Here is an 18,890-nt window from a genome sequence, read left to right on the forward strand (position 1 = left end):
ATTGATGGGTCTAAAAACTGAAAACATGTGCTTATCTAAAAAAAGAAAAACCTCGCTATCTTCAACGATTTTTCAAAGATGTTTTATAACGTTCTTGCCTCTCGCTAGCGTTTATTTGCCATTTTTAAATGTCATTACGATCATCTTGACAGAAGTTAGATGGGAAGGGCCAAGGACCGTTTTAGCCCTCCCAAGCAAATCGCGGATACCCATGAGTCAAAACCGTGTGAGCCACCAGCCTTCAACCGAATTTATCGCAATCGATAACCACGCCTTATTACAAAACCGTGTTCACTGGTATTGCAGATAAAACTGCAGCACGATCTATTGCATGGCATGATCTATGCTCACGTGGAACAGCTCAGTCGCCCCTACATTCACACCCCCGCCACCATGGGAAGTCGTTAGTAAACTGCAACGACTGCCATGTCCTTCCGGCAGCTGGGCTGTTGCAAGGCTGGTGCAATGGCAGGTGTTAGGTTTCACGGTCGGTTAATCTTTATCGCTGCGCATGGTTCATAGACATATTTGTGTGCAATTGAGCGGAGATCGCTGGTCTACTTTAACTGAATGCAATACTCCAGTTACGCTGGGAATGCTTCCTGTTCTTCAAATGAGATGGTGTGCACTTGAACCGTCCGCCGCAGCGCCGTCTTATCATTTTTTTCTGGTCTTCCCATTTGAGATAGACATTTGAGCTAGGAACTTTTCTTAGTGTTCGGTGCTATTTACGAAACAGAACAGCTGATCCGCTTCTCATCTGCCCATACGGAATGCTGATGCTATGATTCGTAACGATCTATGCGTCATGATTTTGTTATAATATTTTTTTTTTTTTTACGTCCATTGGTAATCCGATCTAAATAAGGGAACAGAAAACAGTACGAGACATACCTACTTCATCGTATTTCTTGCGATGCACCCGACAGTCTGCTGTCCACCTTTCCACCATGAGGCTTTCCCCCATCACTTCTAGCCTTCCCCTCCCCATCCTCACTCACCATCTAACCATGCCCGCTCCGCCGTACACGGGCCATCCGGCGGGACCCGGAGCGCTCTGGACTGTCCGGGGGTCGGCGCGTGCGGCCGACGGGGGCAGGTGCTTCCTGCGGCCGGCGCGCGCCTCAAATCTGGCCCGGGCCGGCCAGGGGAGGGACGAGGGCGGGACACTTCCGCTGGGGGACTGAGTTTTATGACAGTGACGGTGCGGGGTGGAAGTCGATTGCTCCACCCCAGCTGTCCGGCGGTCCGGCGGACCACGACGGACCACGGTCCAGGCGGGGTCGGCTTGTGGCCTGGGACAGGGAGTGTCATGGCTGCTGCGCACTACGCAGCCACAGGGTAAATGGGAGGTCAGGGATGTGGCACTGCGCAGTTTGCCCCAGGGTCAGTAGGACACTGGCAGATGCTGATGTGGGTGTGTTTATCGTGTGTGATTATCATCAATCCAGTGATATCGTGACAGCAGATCAGCACCAATTTCATCAGAACACTGCATGCACTGTTTTTAGGCATAGAAAATAAAAAAGTTTGGCCCCCAACACTTCGTCTAAGGAAAGTTTACAATGTTTCAATATTACAAAATAATTATGCTGTTGTCACCTCAATTTTCCATGGGCGTATCAACAATCTTTTCCATGCAGGATGTTCAGTCAGAATGCATCCGCCTATGGCTATGGCAACTTTCCACAGGAAGGATAATTACTCACAGACAAGGGGTGGGTGCGTCATTTGATACAGTCCACTGACACTCGATATCAGCCACCTGTTGCATCACACAGCATGCAGCCCATAACACCTGCATTACTCCTCCCTCCCTCTCCCTCTCTCTCTCTCTCTCTCTCTCTCTCTCTCTCTCTCTCTCTTCCACTCATCGCTCTGTACCCGGCAGCGTCACCCGGAGCCAACAGCAGGTGCATCCATCCTGCATCATCATCATAGAGTCTGTGACCCTACCGCGCCCTTGACCAGGCGGCGGGCCAGCCTGGACTCCGATTACAGACCGGCACAGGGGTGAAGTCCTAGACACCACCGGACTGGACCCGGTCATGACTTTGGACTGGGTCCGGTCGTATCCCCATGGGACCGGACCGGACCGGACGGAATGGACTGGACATAATGTTGTCTTCACCCGGCCCTGGACCAACAAATAGCCGCCAATTCCTCTTGATCCAGTCCCGGACCAGTCCCGGACCATCCCCGGACCAGGCTCTGACCAGCCCCTGGTCCAGCCTCGGAGCGACAGGTGCCCGGCACAGGAAGGGGCGGGGCGGGGGCGGACGAGCGGCCCACGCCACCGCGCGCCGCCGCCCCACGCCGGCCAACGGTTTACAGCCAGCAGACGCCGCTGAATAGGACGAATAAAGCGATAAACTGATTGGATTAGGCGCTGGCGCCCACCAGTGCTACTGCCAGTGTCGATAGTCTATTGTGTCGGGACACTGAAGGGCGACGGCTGCACTGGTGCGCACGGACAGTGGAGGATTAATGGGGGTTCATTGGGCGGGTTCAAGGATGCAGACGTGACCCCGGGCGCCCGTATGATAATATACGGAAGCAGCACTACGGCTACACGAACTGGTGACGATGAAAATGTGCACCATCGATTGTGTCATTAAAAGGGTTCCTCTTCTTGACCAAAGATGAACTTGCGGGACAAACGGTCGTTCATTAGACAAAAAGGAGACTGAAAAAATGGGACAACTTCTCACCGAAAATGATATCAGGGGTGGACATTGGACAAATGTGCCGAGTTGGGGTTGCACGGGCGTAGCAAATCCGTCGCTGCCCTAGCGGTGACCTTGACCTCCGCCGTCTGTTGCGGCCAAGCCGGCGTGGAATTGGGAAAGCTCGTGCTACCCATACTCGGCACAATAATCCACCCCTGAATGAATTGAACTGAACTTTACCTAAAAACCACCATAAATTTGTACCTTGGTATCTCATTATTTATCTTCCTACATAAGCTGATTGGGTCGCTGCATTCTGCCCCAATCACCGCCCGCTGCCCACTGCCCTCGAGACCGTGCCGCCGGGCGCCGGTCAGTTCGCAGCTGCCGCTGTCAGCTACCGCCCGCTCTAATCACATTCCCGGAGCAATTTCTGGCCGGCGCGGCGGCGCGGCTCTGATTGGTCGCCGCCGGTGTGACGTCACCCGGTGACGTCGGGTGGAGTACGCAGCCTCGCGGTGTGCCTCTTCAGTTGGTGACCGGGGTTTGTGAGCGGTGGTGAGGCCTGCGCTGCTGGGTCGGGATGGAGGCGTGAAGTGTGACGGGGCTTCGGATCGGTAGAGCATTGACAGCTTTGGTTTTCTATTCACAGGTGAGAAATGAGTGTTATATTTATTTGTATTGCATGCGGCCTGGTGTGCTGGAAACTGTCCTAAGCATTCCACTATGCAATGCAATTCAAACATTTAATCTTATAGCAGCTGAAAAAGCGACTAGGAATAATAGTATGTGATTGGCTATTGGGGTTATGTTCCTTGCTCTCTCCAAATGTGTGAAATGTGACATTGACGGAGAAGGATGCCGTTTGCCCTTGTGGCGAAGCACGGTTCTCTTCCAAATAACTTCAACGTTACACAATATCGTAGCACGATGCTCTTAACTTCCGCCTGACAAACACATCATCTAAGCAATGTTACTACGACAGTGGACAGCATTCCAACACGCAGAACAGGACTCGAGACACTCTAGAACAAGACAATGCCGGCTAATTACCTGTCGCTAAATAGTGCGGTCTCATCAGAGCACCACGCAACCTGTCCTGTCGCCGGTCGGGCCTTTAAAACTGTAATGCAGCCCCGCGGAGATCTGAGGCCAGCGAACGGCATGCGTCGCCGGAGAAACAATGGAGACTTCAACTGGAGCAGCGGAAGCTAGCACCGGCGACCGCAGCGCGCGGGCGGACGCTAGCACCAGCGCCGCCGCCCGGAGCGAGGCGCCGCGACGCCACCGGCTGAAAACATTTCCGGTGAAACTGCGTCGTCATTATTCACGTTCAAAATAGTTCCATGAAGTAATTGCAGGTGATTTTTGGGGAATTGCGCAAGCAGTGTCGTAGAGCTTTCTGTTGTAAGGGTGCGTATAGGAACCGATTAGTTGCTTTCGAGTCCTCTGTCGTAAATGAGAAGGCTTGAAGTGGCAATGGATAACAACTAGTTATTCTGTTTTTAGCGGAATGATTATTTAAAACATTTTTCACATTGCTTATGTCACGATTTTGTTTGTTTCATATGAATCAGACACTGGTTGCAAGCATTTCTTTTCTTGTTGTGCTCATCTGAGGATGCAAATGCCTTTTTGAAAATAGCTAGCAGTGAAGATACATATCCGAAGCACTAAGATGGCCATGAGCACAATATTGTTCACTGTATACAATGCATAACATTATATCTGACCCCATATCATATGTTTTCAAGGTCAGCGCAATGTGGTAACTGTGGCAGTAGCCGTAGCTGCCTGACGCCAGATCTTAACCCTCTCCATGAACAATGCTGCTCGTAATCGAATACCTTGATATAACTACCCAGAGCCCACATTGCTAATTTGAGCCGGCGACTTGAATACGCGGGCGATGTCTGCATTGTTGCTGAGATAGCATTGTCTGTGCCTGAACAATGCGCAGCTGGGTGCGTTTTGGTGATGTGATCTCCAAGGCTAGACGGACGCACTGTTCAGCGGCACCACCCGTCAGGGTTAGGGCACACTGAGGCCAGGATTGGCAACTGAAGATCCACAGAGACTGGCCTCAGTGGTCCGGCCTGCTGCTATGATGTTATCGATTGCCTTTGTTTGCCATAGAGTATTGACTAGCATATTGCTGAAATTGTATGATGAAAAACTGCGTTTTTGTTTAGTTTTGCAATGATGACTATCTTGCAGATTGTACAGCTTTCCTTATGGCCTGATCAATGAATGAGCGTAGTAAACTTTGAATGACTCTGTCCCACGGGTCTCAGGATTTGTCAATGGCAAATCGTGCCTGTGCCGTATTTCTTTCACAGTTTTGGACCAGCGCCCCTGTCGGGTCGTGACATTCGCTGGGTGCTGCCCATTGCAATCCAGTGATAAGAACACCTGGATTGGCTACCAAGTAATGCTTTGGAATGATCTCCATCGATATATTGTTGACCTGGAATTGTATATCTAAATCTGCGTCTGACACAATTCTCAGTTATGGCATCACAGCGTTAATTTCGCCTGCTCAGTTTTGAAGCTCTCCACATATTATCCCGCATGCATTCCTCCAACAAGCCAGAGACATTGTTTCGCATGAGACATCACAAATCGAGCCAACGAAATTCGAGCTTCATAAGCACCGGCTACCAGATAGTCCATACCAATCTGTTGCTGTTCTCTGAGTCTGTTCTACTCCACGCCTCAACATGTGACCGTTTACCCTGCGTCCAGTACACCCTAGACCAGCCTATGACCCCATTCCCAAATCCCTTTGGGTTCAGTCCACCCATCATCCAAGTCAAGAACCATTCTCCCGGGTCCAGTCCACTCCACGCCCCAATCTGTGCCCGTTTTTCCACCGAGCCCACTCCATGCAGCCTGTAATCATTTTTCCTAGATCCAGAGTACCCTGCACCCCAGTCTGTGCCGGACTCAGTACCATCACACGGCACAGAGGCCGTCCTTCCGGCGGGGGAGGCACGCTCCACTCACCACCGGCGGGCGGACGCCGCCGAAAACAGCTGACTGCTTCCGGCGGGCTGCGCCGGGCGGAAGGTTCCCATGCCGAGTCCGCCGGGCCGGCCGGCGCACCCCTGTTTTGATCCGCTCAGCTCCTGAAACCGAACCGCACTGGGAGAGTTGGAGCCATTCAGTTAAACCGGTAATCGGTCAAAGAAATGAGGGTGCCCTGTTGAGGTAAAGGGGATGTAATTTGTATTTCAATAAGGATGGAATGTCGGCAAGTATTGCTAGATGGCCATTTGTGGTATAGGTAAGATGGGATCGTTAATTATTTCATGGCGTTTAATCTAGGTCTCTCGTTTTTCCCACAGGAAGATGCTGAAGCACGTGCAGGTGCGCTCTAGCTCGTCGCTGCTGCGGCCCGGCGGTCAGAAGGCTGACACGCTCAGCATCAACTCCAACATGAGCTTCTGCTCGCTGCATGAGCCGGCGCTGTCGTCTCGCTCGTCTTCGTACACGTCTCTGAACGAGACGCAGAGCAGCACGGGCAGCGCCAGCGTGCCCGCCGCACCACCCACGGTGAGTTCCGATCTTATCAATTCAATCCAATTAGAGGAACAAGTTACTTCTCATCCATCACTGAGATAGTCGTTGTTGATAGGCATCGCAAACACTTATCGTAAAACTGTCACATTCACTTACATGAAATAAGCTACATTTACTTGTACACGCATGAAAAATGCACAACACCTTTGATTTTTCTGTCAGTCACACTTTTGCAATTATCTGGATTTGCATCTTTATCATATAATGCTAGATGCATCGTGTGTGTTGGTGGGGGGAGACCTCGGTGTCCTCTCGGCTGGATATTAATTAATTCAGGGTGGGCGTGCGACAATGTTAATTACTCACCGTGTCTCACCACTAGCTGCCCGTGCCCTCGCCGACAGGACATCACCTTCCCGCTGTTATCGGTCCACTTCTGATTCAATATCGGTGACGAAGCGAATTTCACACCGACGCCCACAATGGCTACACGACCTTGATGGAAATTAAGTTTGGGCTTGTTATAGTTGTAACGGAGGGCCGTTTTTTGAAAATTAATTGCCTCAGATGCTGGACGATGACGTGATGTTTATAACAACCACGAGATAATGTTTGAATAAACATGATTTGGCACTTCAGAATGCATGTCAATATCAACATTGTTTCTTCTGGTCATAATACCCCCTTGCGAAGTGTGTGGGAGAAATGTTTTGCTGGAAATACCCCCCCCCCCCAAAAAAAAAAAATAGCGTGTTTATATCATTCTCGTAATGTCTTGGTGAGGACAAAATATTCCTTGCATACCTAGGGCAGCTTGTTTACGCCATTTTGTTCACAAGCCTGCTATGTTTACGGTGAGAAAGAGACCGTTAAATATTTTGGTATGTGGCTCTAACCGGTTCTCTCTATTGAAAACGTGACAAGGTGATCTGCCCGTTCCAATATATGCTATAATCGCTAACGACATCGGTAAAGTGAAAAGTGGCCTGCATTCCAAAACAGCTCGGTAGTACGGGTTTACAATGATGTCGGTGGCACGAAGTCGACCTAAAGCGATGACAACTCAATGTGGAGCCCTCAGCAGCGTGCATTGTCGTGATGCAGATGTCAGTCCATCCAACGGTTTGGCATGAATACGTCCGTTTTGATAATGCTCAGAAAGTCAAATACGAGATCCGACAGCGGATATCTTGTGACTGAGCCAATTGAGCCATGCATATGTTACAGGGAGTATGCGATTTCAGTTAGTTTGCAACGACCCTAGGGTGGTTGTAACCTCCCTGAACGATCAGTTTGTTTGCAACGACCCTAGGGACGTTACAAAATAACTGCTCGTTCCGGGACGTTGTAACGAAACTAGGGTCGTTGCAACCTCCCTAGTTAGTATGCAACGAACCTAGGGCTGTTACAAAATAACTAGGGAGTTTAAGAATTCATCGAGTCTCGTTTCACGGGAGGGCCGTCAACAATCTTGTCCAATGAAAATCTTATTCAGTCTAGTTCATTTTAAAAGAAAAGGAGAACAAAAATTGAACATTCAGCTCAGGAGTATATGTGGTGCCCGGGACAAAACACGTAACTGTGATAATTTTGGCTGCATTATATCGCTAGCATATGCTTACATGTAGAAAATATAGTTACTGGGGTAGGTGTGATGGATATCCGTCGCTATCCGTGTGCGGGTTATCCCTCACACTTATAGGGGTGCGGGTCCGATAAAACCCATCGTTTTTTCGCGATTATCTCGCGCTAAAAGCGGCCGATCGTGACGCAACTTTGAGTGTTCTCGAACTTATCTACGTTACTGGGTACACATTCTCTATACAGTTCATGATCCTGAAACCAATGATCTTTGACCTTTGATCTGATTTCTGAGACCATGGCAGACCGAAATGATTTGCCGTTTATGTTAGCGCACTTAAAATTGCGTTTCAAGACTTCTATTGTGATTACATAAAAACGTGCCAACATGTGACCTGATGGTTGTCCCATGCATCATGATGGGTTCCCGCGCCCCGTAAGGGGGGCCGAAACGCCCCCCCCCCCTGTTCTTTTCCGTCAATATCTCATAAACGGCTGGAGATATCGCCACCAAACTTTCAGGACCCCTCCGGGCATCAATTCTACACATTGTGATCAAAATTTTTCCAGAGGCTATGATAGGTTGGCCACAAATAACGTCAGAATGACGTCATGTTCTGTCATTTTCGACCGAAAAAAGACCTTCGCGAGAAGACCTGTCAGGCCTACAGCTTTGAAGATACAGAAAAATGATCAAGACATAAAAGGTGTAGAATTGAAAGGGCTACAAAACTGCTATCTCGGATTTTTGAATTTTTTAGTTTTGACCCCCAAAAATCAAAAAAGTATTTTTTGGATATATTAGCCAAAAAATCCAAAAAGTTTTTTTTGAGTTTCGAAAAAAACGGAATATATGTGATAGCACCTACCGTCTTCTATCTACATACCAAATTTCAGATCGATACCTCGTTTTTTGGCCAAGTTATAGCGAAAAAACTGTTCAAAAATGATGACGTCAAATTTTCAAACTCAATTTTTGGTAATTCTAGACGTCGTAGAGCAAAACAAAGACAACCATTAGACTCCCCGTGACGAGCTGCATCGAATCGATGCCCATTTAATGCAAAAATATCAACTTTGAAATTTGGCCTAATTTGACCTGACCTGACCTGACCTTCACTAAAACGTGACCTAGGCTGGCCCCAAAGGCTGCCTAACCCATTTAATCGCATTTGTCATGTAAAATGGACCATAAAACATGTATCACACGACACTTTCATATTGTGACCCCGGTGACCTGACCTCGCTGTGACCTGACCTGGTATCAGTGACCTCAGATAGCAAAGTATGTGTTTGACGAACAATGTACCATCGATGGTTTTCAATAAATTACCAATTGCAAACGCATGCAGGGCGGGGCTAGGTTATTGGGGTCAGGTCAGTGACGCACAAGTCGGGAAAATCGGGACCTGTTAAAACTTTGGAGAGTTAGGTTGTTACGAGATTTTTCGGGGCGCTAATCACGAATTTCATGTTAGCTTTGATCACCGATGATGTATTGATGCTTTTAGGCCAGGTCGGGTCAGGTCAGGTCAGGTCAACCAGTAGGCGTCTTGCTAGCTGTCCATAGTATGTGTCAACCACCACTGACAGCCTCGTGACATGGTACGAAGGCGCCAAAATTACTTCGTAAATGTTCAAATGGGTGCTACATTCGAAATCAGCTCCAAAAACTAGCCTAGAAATATATGAACCCAGAAGAAGTGAACTAAGGCCATCAAAGGTCAATGACCCTGACCTGACCTTAACGTGACCTTGACACCCACCATAATGCACGGGACCACCATCATTTCACATGTTTGAACGTTTACAATCACAAAAAGACTGGAAACGAGCGGATAATAGCCGTTTTTACGAAGGGCTTCCTGGCGAATGCCCAGCTAATTTGAACAAATCTGCACAAAATGTGTACTTGATGCCTTGATGGCCGTCGTGAAATACTCCTGAGCTGAATATTCAAATTTTTTTCTCCTCTTCTTTTTAAATCAACTAGATTGAACAAGATTTACAACGATATACGAAAGATTGAACAAGATTTTCATTGGACAAGATTGTTGACGGCCCTCCTGTGAAACGAGACTCGATGAATTCTTAAACTCCCTAGTTATTTTGTAACAACCCTAGGTTCGTTGCATACTAACTAGGGAGGTTGCAACGACCCTAGTTTCGTTACAACGTCCCGGAACGAGCAGTTATTTTGTAACGTCCCTAGGGTCGTTGCAAACAAACTGATCGTTCAGGGAGGTTACAACCACCCTAGGGTCGTTGCAAACTAACTGAAATCGCATACTCCCTGTAACACATACAAGTACAGAGTGCTAAAGTAAGTTTTCTTAGAAACGACTACATCTATTTCTGTTCGGCCATTGCTGCCATCAGCTAGGGGAGACCCGGGAGGTATGGGCCGGTTTTGTGGAAAGGCAATTTTCTTCCAGTGGGCAGTGGCTAGCCCGGTTTTTCACTCTGTGCACGTGAAATTGCCTTTCGCCTGCAAAGTGTGCCTGATATTAGGCATCTGGGACCAACTATTTTGCCTTGAGATAACTTTCAATAAATAATGTGCTTTTTCGATCCATAAAAATACACCGGGAGGTATGGGCCATGGCCCGGGAGGTATGGGCCGATGCCATGTTTCATATTATTTTCTCGACAATGAGAAAATACTCGTAACTGGTATCTACATTGATCTCTCTTAGAGCCCAGGAACCGCATAAGCGGCCAACAGCTTACTTCATGGAGGTCTCTTGGGCATATATGTATTTTGGTAAACTCAATCATGCACCATGAAATAAAAAATAATATTTTTTTCTGTTCGAATGAAATTTGAAGTTAAATTTTCAACCTTGCGCGACAAAAATAAAACTTCTTGAAGATGACACTCAATGAAAGCATCTTTTTATTGAATTAGGCTCAACGGGGGTGGGTGGCTCGAACCTCCCGGTTAGGACGTCAAAATTTGCATAGCATCTCAGCTCATAATTTTGCAAGAAAGCTTCAAATTGTCTATCCAGTCTTAAGTTGCATGCTTTAAACTTTATGTTAGCATTGGTCTGACATCATAAAACGAGCCTGGTTCAAATTTATCACGAATTTTCTGTATGTACAGTATTTTACTGGAAGAGGGCAAAAACGCTTTATCGCCGCTCATTGCCAAAGAAGACTGAGGAAGATTTTGAAAATCACGTGGGTTGTATAACGGAATGGCTGCTACCAGTTTACGCGGTCAAATGTGTAAAAATACGCAACACTTCTTCAAAATTGCGATGGCCCATACCTCCAGGGGGCCCATACCTCCCGGGTCTCCCCTATATTTCATATTTGTTTTTGCGTGGCTACATTTCTTACATACATTTAAGTCAGATAAACCTGCATATCGTCTGGTCGGGCAGTTTCTTCACGACCCTCCATTTCCGTCATTGCTGCTCATACTCCTTCTGCTGGCTGGAGCAGTTCTCTGAAGGAACGGCACATGCCGTGGCCACTCAGAGGCATTCCTCGCCGACCGGAGCGGCTCTCATCTGACGTTTTTACGAGGTGTTAAACTCCCTAACGAGCGTCCGTTCGCCGGGCACCGTGTGTGCGGTCAGGACAGACAGGTTGTGGCTTCATGACGCCTCTCATCTAGCCGATCTTGTCCATCAAAAGACCGTTTCATCTACCCGGCTGGAGCGGTCAAGAGCGCGTGTCTACGGGGAGCATCGGCTTCCTCGGTCGTCCCGCTGGGGTTAAGTGGGTTCGCCGAACGTGTGTGGGAGGTACCGGATAGGAAAGGGCTCGTTCGTAGTATGGACAGGGTTCTCCTTATAGGGGCAGCTCGGTGAGAACCACGTGGCCATGACGGTAATGCGTGCCGCGTGGTCAGGTGCACCCAGCACGAGGATGTGAACGGGATGTGCTAAACGTGTCCTTTTTAGGCGCTTCCTTACCTAATAAACTATCCACATATTTATCGTCTTCGTTAAAATTTTCAAAGAATGACTATGGTGAAACGTGTTTGTTTTTTTCAAATTAATTAGGCTGCCTTCCCCTTCTTACAGACGACGGTAAAGGTGTACACGCGCTGTCTGCGCCCCGACCTCGAGTACAAGACGATGAGCGTCAAGTACACAACCACCTGCCGAGACCTGGTGGACCAGCTGCTCAACAAGTACCGGATGAAGCACCGCGACCCGAACCTCTTCTTCCTCACCATGGAGGTCGCCACCAGGAGCACAGGTCAGTCGAGCACCGGAGCGCTGGAGACCACAGGTCGTCGCCTTCACTTCCGCGGGTGTGGGGCGGTCGCATCGGGTCCCACTGCGGGTGAGTCACCTTTGGCATCGCTTCCTCCTGCGCCACAACCGCCGCCGCATCGGCCACAAGTGTGCCGCGCGGGCCGCATGTGTCTTCACCTCAGGTTTATGATTCACCTCCGCACGCAACCTGTGGACAGAGGTGTGTTGCTGGCTTTCTTCCGGTAATGTTTATGCCATTTGTCAGTTTCTGATCCACTTTGGTCTCTAATTCCATTCCTAAAGAGGAGCGAGTTATTCATCTATTTTAGACAATTGTTTGTGTTATTTTCTTTTCTTCCATCTAGCATACCTTAAATTAGCACGCAGTGTACCTACTTTACCGAGGATTGGATTTATCACGTTCGTTCAATGTACAACTACACAATTAAACCAATATACACATTTATCCCGAGTAGGTATTTATTCATCGGCTTCAGTTCTTGACCCTCAGGGTCGACCTTTCAAACGCACCTTCACTCTCTGCCGTCACATCATTGACATTCTGCGTGGGACAGAAGCGGGGCCTGAGAGGGACATTCAAGGAAGTGTTTATCGAGACGGACACGACTACGACGGACTGCTGAGAGCATCTCATACGACATTCAGTCTCTTCATACACCACCCAGGCTCCCGGTTCGAATAACAAGGTCACACGTTTCTGCACTCAATGCGTGTCCCGCTGGTTGTCCTCGCTGTCCTCGCTTGGTGTCCTCGCTGTCCTCGCAGGCTGTCCTCGCCGGCCCAATCGCAGCTATTGGAATGGACTGTCAATGCGTTCTATTGGAGCCGTCAGACGTTTTACTGTATCGACCAGCGCGCTTCAGTGTAGTTTGATGCAGCGTTGATGGACCAAAATAAGTTCCGCGCGTGGTGCGGCTGCGGGTTCAAGGCGAGCGACACAAATAGCCTTGATGGACACGGAGAAAGAACTGTCCTGGTCGCGGGGGAGGCCGGCTGGTCGGACAACACAGCGCGGCTCGGCGATTGATGTTTACCTCCGATAGGGAAGAAACGACCAAATTACACCCATGAAGTCCGGGAAGTCGCCGACGATTATCTTTTCGTCTGCGACAGTAGTTTTTATGTGGTGAATATAGAGCCATTGTTCGCTTGCAATAGTGCATGTCAATGATGGGCCGCCTCTGCCCGTGAGTACCTGACATTAGTTATGTAATTATGCATTGTGCAACTGTGCATCTGAGCGTGGCATCGCGCCCATTAGACTGCGAGTGTGCGTGCCGAATGCCATTGTGGCGCGTTCGCTAATTCCCACCTGTCGCAATCTTCGGCGGGACAAGCGCGCCGCGATTTGGGTGCCACGCGTGCGCGACATCGTTGCCTGGGGCGCGTGTGTGGTGGGTGGATGACACTTAGCGTCCTAGAAAAGTCACCCATATCCCCCAACACCGCCTCAATGTCATTGATGACATCGTTTACAGTGAAAATGCCGGTATCAAACCGATCAGGGGTCACGACGGGTCAGCTCGTGGGGCCAGCTGAGCTCAGTCGTCGCGGAATTTAGACAATAGCCACTGGACAATGCTCGGCTGGCGGACTGCCACACTGAACCAGTGGACCACTTCCACCGCGTGCGGTCCTACTTCTGTCCGGTAATCGCCCCGCCCGCCCGTGACCCGCTCTCGTGACAGTGCGCTGATTGTGGAGCACACTACCGTCCGACCGCCACCTGCTGGGAACTGGACCACCCGAATGACGTCTGTCTCGTGCCGTCTGTCGCCAGGTGCCGCCGTGCGGACCATCCTGGTTCTGGACGACGACTCGTGTCCCGCTCAGCTGCAGGCCTGCTACCCGAGAGCCGACTCTAAGTGAGTATACCACAGAATGAAGGCAGCTCGAGCTGTGTAACCCGTTGTTGTCCAACCGTTCTGCTCCTCACCACCGTCCTAGTCCAGTTCACACGGTTCCGCCGCTCTCCGAGAAGTTCCGGGAGTCCGCAGGCGGCCCGCACCACTTCTCACGGGTCGTGCACTGACGAGTGGTCGCTGGCCGCCCTTCCGGCGAGGCGTGAGCGCGTCGAGACAGACACTCGCCAGTAGTCGGAGTAACGGTTCGCTCGTGCGGCCGGCCCGTGCACCGCCTCGCGCAGTCACGGCACGGAAACGCTCCCACGAATCGTCACGTTCGGGCGTCACGAGATGCGTCACGTGACACTAGTCCTCAGGCGGTGGCGATTGATGTGGTGGACACTGGTCACGTTTGCTGTTTGCTGACCATGGCTTGTGCGACCTTTTGAACGTGGACAGTATTTTCGCTGTTGACTTCTGCATTAAACTTGTACTCCGTTCTAATTTTTAGTCGAAGTTTTTATATTTTTACCGCTCAGTTTCCCAGCGTGTGACATTCACTCACTACCGTCCACTTTCAACACAGCACGTGCTATTATCCCCCTCCCTACCACAGTCCACCTCATGCCACATGTCCCGCTTCTGTCCACTGTCCAGTGACCGGTATGTGGACCACCGTCCTCTATCTATATTGTCCCGTCCCCGACGACTGCTCGTTTCGTTATGACAGGCCGTCCCACTTGTAAACGCGTCTGTCGGTCTCTGCCGTTCGCAGTCGTTCGTAGAGGTAGAGCACGTGAAGTGTGACGCCTGGCCGACCAGCTGCCGCGGCTAATGGTTTATGTGATCCATCATCGAAATGAGCCCCAGATGAAGGGTCGACCGGTGTCGGAGAGAAGAGAGCTGAAAGCGCGGGCGCACAGTGTGTTTATAGGTAAATGGATCACGCAGATAGGCTGAATGGTTGGTGATCAGAGGTTATTTTATCTCGTTTAATCTGTTATGGTGAGAAAGTCAGCCGTTTTAGTTACAGTCTATTGTGTTTCACTCTTTCAATAACATCTTTTTCGACCAAGATTACGTTCAGCATCGCTTTACTTTGATAATGACATATTTGTAACATTTACAACAAAAAATTATCCAGCAATAATTTAATTGCAAGCGCACATATTGAAAAAGAAACATCATTCGTGGGATACCTTACGTGCAATTGATATGAACAAGACATTCCCAGGACTGTAAGCTATAGCACAAAATATTTACATACATAAATGGTCGCACAGTAGGTATCGCTAGTTCACAGTTTCCCATAACCACACATATGTATGTAAATTTCCGGTCGCCACCACCACCTGACAAACGATTGGCTGTTAAAACTATGTCTCCCAGTTTCCTATAAATTGCAAATCACTAACTTTCCGTCCGTCTCGTGTTACAGGTTTACGGTACGGATGAGGCGCGGTGGCCTGGTCAAGGTGTTCGACAGTGTCCTCATGGCGGGGGTATGTACCGAATCTACATTTTGATTATCATGGTTAAATAGAGCAGCTGCTTTGGTATATCGAACGATGAGAGCTGCGTTGAGCGAACCCCGTGGGCCGCTGATTTGTGTAGCGTATCGTCGCAGCAATCACAGACGTCGCAGCATTATTAATCATCGCAGCATTAAATGGAAAATGAATTGTTATGACATTGCATTCAGCAAAGGTCATGCGCAATGCACGTTTCCTCCTAGTCCTAACAATGCCCCTGTTGTCATTTCAGTCGAAGTACAAGAGCCTGCTGATCTCTGAGCGCACCACTGTGGATCAGGTCATCCAGCTGGTCCTCAACTGCTACAACTCAAACGAGAACGTCAATCACTTCAGCATATACGAGGTACGGTCCACATCAGGGTGGTATGGGGATAGACGAAAGGCCAGGTCTATTCGTTTACTTCACTGAATGGTATACCTTGCGGAAGGTTTGCACTTTGCAGGGACATTGCAAATTTCCTGTGCAAATGAGGGTCAACTCGAGACTAGACAATTAGTAGATAACTGCTGGGCCACTCTTTTTACCCTCGTTAACCTTGACTGTTATCTCTCCAATGTTTGAATACCTTCCCGTTTCTGCAGGTGTGTCACACGACGAGTTTCGAGCGCAAGCTGCACGCCGACGACCGTCCGCTGGCCATCCAGCAGGAGTGGTCATCTCCAGCCGAGTACAGCTTCGTGCTGATGAAGCGGCCGCCGGGCACGCCGCGATCAGGACGAGACTTCCCGCTCAGGAGATCGGTGAGTGTTGGGTTTCATTTAGCATAAGCGTAATTGATTGTCTAGTTTAAAGTGATGCATATTCTATTTTCGCTGTCGCGATACTTCATTCAAGGTGGGTGGGTTATGTAATTTTTAATCAGCTGACATCACCAGCTAATCAGCTGACATCAGCGTTGGGGGCGGTTCCACCGGCTCTAATCCCACCCATGCTGACTCGCTCCCCCGTGGAGTCCCACCCGCGGCCCGCCTAAAGGGCGGCGAGCTTTGTTTACTGTCAAATGACGTCATAGGATTTCATCACAGTGAAGTGATACAGTTGGTGGTATGATTAGTCCGAATGGATTATATAGAAATGACGGAAGGAAGTTACGCTGGGGTGAACCCAACGGAAAAGACAGCGCAAACGATTAGATAGGTCAGCATCTGGTGTGTTTACCCGTGGTTTACCCACATTGCCAGGAAACTCAAACCTGTTTCTTGAGTGAAAAGCATAACCTACTTGATTCCACTTTTGGATTCGAAAAAATGCAAGCAGGAAGCCGAGACCCTTTCAAAACAATATTTCATCTCAGATTTCCTTTTTATTTCCAACGGAAGCAGGTGGACGCGGGGTGACAATGCTCCACCATGGGCTCACAAAGCCGACTGTTAGGGTGGAGTACCATTGGGGGGGGGGGGGGGTAGCGCCCACCGCGCCCACCCCAGGTCCAATTGTCTCTGAGCCTCGAGCACAGCGGAGGGTGCCGGCAATGATTCATGGAGAGCTTTGTTCCCGTGCGGCCAAAATCGACCGGACCAAATCGGCCCATTACAAACGATGACTGTGACGTTATGTATAGAAGCATTATCGCACTTCCACCCTGCTGCTCGTGCGCTGTTGCTTTGGTCACGTGAATCAATGTCATCCCATGTCTGTGGTGTGCTGCTGTGTTACCAGAGGCCACCCAGCATTGCTGGTGTCCACTGTGTCCTTCGCTGGCTGAGTGTCGGTGATAGCACAGCGTAACCTAACCATCTTGTCCCGTGTCTTCCGTCAGTTCCTGCAATGGAGTCGAAACCGAGGGATGCTCCGGCCCAACATTGAGACGGCCGCAGCAGAGGAGCGGAAGGCCAAGGGTCTCCGGTCGCTCTCACTTTCACTGGCTCCCTGCTCTGACTACGATAATTTCCTCTACATCTGAGCCACACGAGCACTACGCGTGTGCAGCATATACCAAAGGTAAGGGGACGTGCCCGTCATGAGCTGCACTGCTGGTAAACGATACAACTATAACGACACAACTATAACGACTTAACTATATTATATCCATGTTTTTATAGACAAATATCTACTTGCTCTAACTATTGTTAGAGCAAGTAGCTCTAACTATTGTACTTGCTCTAACTTTTGTAATAATAGATATGATTTATTTCTAGCTAGCCGGTATGTAATGATGGTCCACTGACGTTTCTCTCTCCTCTTTTCAGAATGGTCTGCCAACATGTGATGGTTGACTTCACTCCGGCTCGTATAAGCTCGGATGCGTTAATTCGGTTCTCAGTTCAAAACCGTCAGTTCAGCTTTGCAAGCTCAGCAGATCGTATAGCAAAGTGCAGGCACTTTGCTGCCTGCTAGCAAACGGACAAAGTGCAGGCACTTTACTGTTACTCTATAGAGCTGAAGTGTTTTGTGTTTGAATGTCCGACACCAAACGTGGTTGTTTGTTTGATATTGTTTCACATTGTTGATGTGACGTGCGTGTCAAGACGTTGTCGGCGTTGTATTGTGGAGACGTGCGTGTTTATTGAATTATTTTTAGCCAAAACATGACTCTGCTTCGTACATAGTGACGTCTTCCGGATGAAGCCTACTGGTAGTCAACTACGCTAATTTAAAACTTGACATGAACTATGAGTATCGTTATTATTTAAAGCAGCCTGTCTGTGTGTGACTGAATGTTCCTGCTAAATTATTTCAATCTCCCGCCATTCGTGTAGCATCCTTTGTGTAGATGGTTTAATTTATTTCTAGTCACTGTCGTTTGAGAGATGTAAGTTATTGTTGTTGTCGCTTTTTAATAAAAGGACGTTTCGTTTATTATATTTGTAAGCACGAGGACGGACTTAGTCAGGGACCGGTCAAATCGCTCAGAGGATGGAGTCGCATAAGCTTAAAGGCGCTGTCGCGAGGCGCGGGAATACTGTTTGCACATATGCGTTTTTCACAGGTTAGGTCAAAATGGACACTTTTAGTTGAGCTTGATGCTCTCAATACGCGATAAACGCCGAGACAGCTGAGGACTACGCATTGAGCACAATGTGTTTCTAAGTGAGTGTAGCAAATCCGAAATCAATCAGAATGAGGAAAAATCTGTGGCATTGGAACACTTTTTAGGCTTTAGAGGAAAATATTCTATGATAATTGACATTAATGAGTGCAATCTCTGATATTTATAAGAGTATAACAATGAGCACTGTTTTATAAAGACATATTGATTGTTGTCTTCAAAATAAAACATTTTAATGAACACAATGAACTAGAATGCAGGAAAATTTTGAATCTTGGGCCCTTTCTTCATATCATTGATCTTCAATTCAGACAGCCATTTCACTGACCGTTGTCGGGTTGAACAAATAAAGATACGTAGACAAATACCTCAAATAAAGCTATTTAGTTGTCGAGTGGCGCTTGCAATAATTATGACTCGCTATTTGTTTGTGTGAAATGCGATACTCAGTCCGAAGACCAACCAACTAGCCTAAAAAGCTTTAAAAAGAGGATAAAAAAAACACGAGATAATC

At 48.6% G+C, this 18,890-nt stretch overlaps 1 protein-coding gene across 1 annotated transcript; it reads left to right on the forward strand.

Moving 5' to 3' along the window:
* The first annotated feature begins 3,189 nt into the window (after positions 1–3,189).
* LOC122391487 lies at positions 3,190–18,188 on the forward strand. Its single transcript, XM_043385439.1, has 9 exons — positions 3,190–3,321; positions 6,017–6,224; positions 11,810–11,987; positions 13,788–13,872; positions 15,290–15,353; positions 15,616–15,729; positions 15,969–16,127; positions 17,147–17,328; positions 17,577–18,188. The coding sequence occupies exons 2-8, from the start codon at positions 6,021–6,023 to the stop codon at positions 17,288–17,290; spliced, it is 948 nt and encodes a 315-aa protein (XP_043241374.1). The 5' UTR covers positions 3,190–3,321; positions 6,017–6,020; the 3' UTR covers positions 17,291–17,328; positions 17,577–18,188.
* Positions 18,189–18,890: the final 702 nt, after the last annotated feature.

The sequence above is a fragment of the Amphibalanus amphitrite genome, unplaced genomic scaffold (genome assembly GCF_019059575.1).
Source record: "Amphibalanus amphitrite isolate SeventyFive unplaced genomic scaffold, NRLGWU_Aamphi_draft 000439F_arrow, whole genome shotgun sequence".
In the NCBI taxonomy this organism is placed as follows: domain Eukaryota; kingdom Metazoa; phylum Arthropoda; class Thecostraca; order Balanomorpha; family Balanidae; genus Amphibalanus; species Amphibalanus amphitrite.

What these genes read in the sequence shown, in the direction of transcription:
- LOC122391487 (XM_043385439.1), top strand. Translation starts at nt 6,021, where the DNA reads ATGCTGAAGCACGTGCAGGTGCGCTCTAGCTCGTCGCTGCTGCGGCCC. An exon ending in TGCCCGCCGCACCACCCACG is followed by an intron (nt 6,225 to 11,809) that starts GTGAGTTCCGAT and finishes CCCTTCTTACAG; the next exon opens with ACGACGGTAAAGGTGTACAC. An exon ending in ATCACTTCAGCATATACGAG is followed by an intron (nt 15,730 to 15,968) that starts GTACGGTCCACA and finishes CCGTTTCTGCAG; the next exon opens with GTGTGTCACACGACGAGTTT.